General features: G+C 30.7%; 1 protein-coding gene across 3 annotated transcripts in view; it reads right to left on the reverse strand.

The window, feature by feature from the left end:
• Positions 1 to 4573, reverse strand: part of LOC108689881 (band 7 protein AGAP004871-like) — a 142191-nt gene that overhangs the window by 94393 nt on the left and 43225 nt on the right. For all 3 annotated transcript variants that reach the window (XM_018196838.1, XM_018196836.1, XM_018196837.1), the window contains exon 3: positions 1194 to 1249. In XM_018196838.1, coding sequence (XP_018052327.1) covers positions 1194 to 1249 — 56 coding nt within the window. The remainder of the gene's footprint in view (positions 1 to 1193; positions 1250 to 4573) is intronic.

Below are 4573 nucleotides of genomic sequence, written 5' to 3' on the forward strand. Positions count from 1 at the left end.
TTTATGATGCAGACACAAATCGACTAATGTTTCTATGGGGTTATGTTGACAGATGCCCAAGTTTATTGTATGACGTCTATGATCTATTTATTTCGACCACCACTTACCGCTAAAGCCATCTATAAGAAAACGGCGGAAGCAAAGTTGTACACCTAATATTAATCTATAAAAAGGTGAATTATCTATCCAAAGTCTAAGTACCGAATCGCATCAAATCCCGATTTTATTTTGGCACTCTTCTGATGCGCTGCGCCTTGACAAAAATCGTACAGGTTCAAGGAACTTAATACTTTGACAAAAAGATTAAGTTCCTTGATTTAAAAGAAGCTCGATTGGATGAATCTCAAATTGGATAGCGTCGCATATCGACGTTGATCCACATTTGGAACATAATCAAGTGCTTCCGACTTGTGGCACCCGTCTCAAAATGATAATCACAAGAGCGGTGTCAGTTGCGTCCTTTCTTGACTCCCTTCTGATTTCTTCTTCCTATCGAAATAAAAGAATCTTGGTACCTGGACAGTATTCTTTACTTACTTAATTTGTAGGATTCTTTAACTTTAACTGGCGCCAATTATGGATATAAAATCTTTTTTACGAATGAAATATAAAATTTTGTGGAATTTAACTTGTTATTTTCTTGATATCGTATCAAATCTTTTATACAAATGATGCATATCATTAAGTAAATAACAAAGATAGATTTTACTTTTTAATTTGATAGAATTTAACTTGATTAGTTAAAACTGTAGCATCTGGATTTTAATTTTTCATTTGATACATTAGTTTTCTTCGAGGAATAATAATTTTCGATAGAGAATTAAAGCTGCCACTTGAATTGGGATAAGAAGATCTTCAATAAGAGTACCCTTGAAGAAGAATTAAAAGTACTATTAATTGGATTGACAATTTAGGTTTTATTCGATATATATCTACCTGATATATATCTATCTAATGTATATAGCTTAGAGTTTTTTTAACTGGCTCTAAACGGTAGCGGTAAATATTCTCTCCGTGGTTTGCCATTATATTCCGAAAGCAATCAAATCAAATTTTTGTGTGCTGATTAAATTTGAACTCTGAATTTTCGGCATAGAAGCGTGCTATACTCTACGTTATGTTCTCCATAAAAAAAAGTTATATTTCATTGAATATGTCGTTACTGCTACAAAATAAGCAATTTATATACTTACATTTCGACTCGTTCCACTTTTATTCCCCATGTATCAGTCGCTTCATCTAGGGCAACCTAACGTAGAAATGAGATTGTCAAAATGTTATAAATATATAAGCGACTCAGTAACGTCAATATCAAGCATAAAAAATAAAAATATAAAATTGCCGTTTGAAGAGTGAACGTCACTGCGTATATATTCGTGCAGTTATTATAAGATAACAATTCATGTGTGCTCATATTGTTCTCGCGCGTGCGTATCGTGCCCACAAAATAAATGCCACTTTGCCCGCACGACATAATGGGAATATGCGTGTGAGCACAATCGCACCATGCACACATCGCGCTATTATCATGCTGCCCGTTAGTACGAAAAAATCGATACAAAAAAATATCGATATTGAATTGTACTTCGATATTGGATTGTGATCTGTATTTGGGGAAAAATCATACTAGATTAGTCTCTATATCGATATTTATCGATATCTTCGCAAAACTTCTGATTTTATTTATAGTTCCCTTAAAATAGATTCACATTAAAAAATGTATTTTTTATCACAAGAAATATATTTTTATGTGGGCAGTTTTATCTTTTAATATCATTAAATTACAAAAACGTTTTTTAAATAAAATTTAAAAACAAACAGAAATCAATTAATCTGCTTATCTGACAACACATGAAGGGAACAAATAATATTTTAGTACTATTTTATTAGTTCTATCTATTATTATATAGTTCCATCTACCAGTCTTTATAAATCACATATAAAATATTATATATTGCGGGGTCTATTTACAATAGAAGTCGTAGCGGTAGCCTTATGTCATAAAAAATTAACCAATCACAGTCGAATATGAGAAGAATAATCGACTGATTGATCAATTTTCTACGACTTAAGACTAGCTAAGACTCTACGACCACTACAACTTCTATTGTAGACTCCGTATTATCTCCTTTAAAATAAATATTATCCTTTAAAATAAATATTATCTCCTTTAAAATAAATATGTGCGAGGTCTACAATATATCATAATGTCTAATATTAGACAAGTTTAACTCGTATCATGACAGACTAAGATTCACAGTTGAGCATAATTATGAAGATACTATGGATTTTGTTGATGTTAGTTTGAGGATTGTTGAGAATCTCATGTGATTTAACAATTATAGGAACTAATTCGGGATGCTATTTAAATTACAAATCTAACCAAATAGAATACAAAAAAGAAGTGATAATTAGGTAGCTCGACAGAATCCTTTTCCTCGCATATCCGGATTATCATAAGAAAAATATTGAATCTATGATCGATGTTCTGCTCTTTAATGGCTATCCTTTAGATTTTATCTTTTCCACAATTAATAGCAGAATAAAAACATTATCGAAGAGAAAAGACTTATATACTAATACAAAAACATCAATGTTCTGAATAATAATAATCCAAAGAATTATTTTATGATAACTAAATATTTTATGATATCTTACACGAAATTTCAGAAAATTTTAAACCGGTGGCCGAAAAAAATAATTTCAAAGTAGTTTATAAATTCATGAACACGTTAAAGTCGGTCATTAGATTAGGTAAGGATAAGTTAGACATAATGAAACATTGTAATGTGGTATATAAAATAAGTTGCCTCCATTGTTATGTTTCATATGTTGGCCAGATTAAAAAGAAAGTTAAAACCTGGATAAAGGAGCATAAAGCGAATATTAAGAGATTCAAAAGCTCATGTACAGTAGTATCAGAACATCAGTTGGAATATGAACATGAATCGGTTTGGGAGAATATTTCATCATTAGATTCAAAATCATGTTTTTAAAAAAGACTCATGTTTGAAATGATATTCATTAAAAAACAAACCAAGACTATTAACATACAAAATGATACAGAACGCCTATCCGAAGCATATTTTCCTTTAATATAGCATCCTCCACTTAACTCCAGAGTTATCCTCTCCTTTTCGACGAAAATTGTTTATAAAATTGTTCTGTCATGATCTGACTTTAACATACAATCTCTGATATTCTTTTCGTTAACACAAGTTCACCACATATTGATAGGATTCATAAAAATTATTGCACAGATAAGATATATAAGATAGATAAGATATTATGGTTCTTTCTTAATTCTTAACTCTGAATCATTAATTTTATTATATTCATTTCATTAGAATCTGGAAATGTATGTGAATAATCAAAAAGGACTAGCGATAGAACTAATTTGACTGAATTTTAACAACAGACAATTTACCAAGATTATACGATATAATATCCGACTATCTTCTCTTTGAAGATTTAACTCAGCAAAGATACTTGTTATGTAAATTATCATTTTGATAAATTTTTCTTACAATTTATAACACGGTATTTAAAACTTTTTATATTATTTTGCGATATTGTATTATATGCATAATTCGTATTTGTAATTTTTTAGTACTGAAGATGACTTAATTAAAGATCGAAACGTTTATTTTTCCAATTGTTATGTGATTAAAATATAAAAATTTTCGCTACGAACATCTTGCATTGTAGTTTATGCCGTTAAGAGATTTATTCGTTTTAATAATAATTATAGTAATAATAATAATGTCAAATGATTTTTCTTACTCTTCCCTCCTCCCTCTCGCTTATGATGCAAACATTATAGTTTCTAAGCCGCTACTGCTGCTATGCATGCTGCGAGCAATATAATATTCATATGCATGCAACATCACTCGTGCGGGTCATGTGAATCTAATATTGCTCGAATGCGTGCGATGTCACGCGTGCGGGATATGTGAATCTCACAAGTAGAAAGATACGTTATATTAAGATACACATGTGACATGCGCGCACGCCGCGTGGATAACCTATGATATCACTGTGGGCATTTTGTTATCTGATAAGTTCGCAACATTATCACTAGTTTTATTCGGAGTTTTGACAGCGATAAACTTTTGATTAAAATTACTCAGAAATTAAAATCGCAATCAATAATCTACATTTTCATTATAAAATAACAGCGCGATTTTTCGATTACGACTAATTAGAATAAAATTGATTGCAAAATACTGAGATGTCAAAATGAAGTGAAACCGAAATAGTCCCTAAAAAGGACTATTTCAGATTTTTCGATTTTTTCAGGCTTTATGTATTAATGCATGTAAAGGGTTTTGTCCGTCAAGTTGCTTTTATTCAATGTTTTCATTCAAATATTATATTAAAATTAGTAAATGAAAATGAACATTAATATGCGCACATGTAATAATTATTTATGAGGGAGAGAAAACAAAATAAAAAGATTGTGATAAGGATTGCAAAAAGGAGTAAGAGTAAGAAGGGAATGAGAAAAGGCGAGAGAGAGAGAGAGAGAGAGAGAGAGAGAGAGAGAGAGAGAGAGAGAGAGCGTGCGTGCGTG

Source organism: Atta colombica, unplaced genomic scaffold (assembly GCF_001594045.1).
Source record: "Atta colombica isolate Treedump-2 unplaced genomic scaffold, Acol1.0 scaffold28, whole genome shotgun sequence".
Lineage (NCBI taxonomy): Eukaryota > Metazoa > Arthropoda > Insecta > Hymenoptera > Formicidae > Atta > Atta colombica.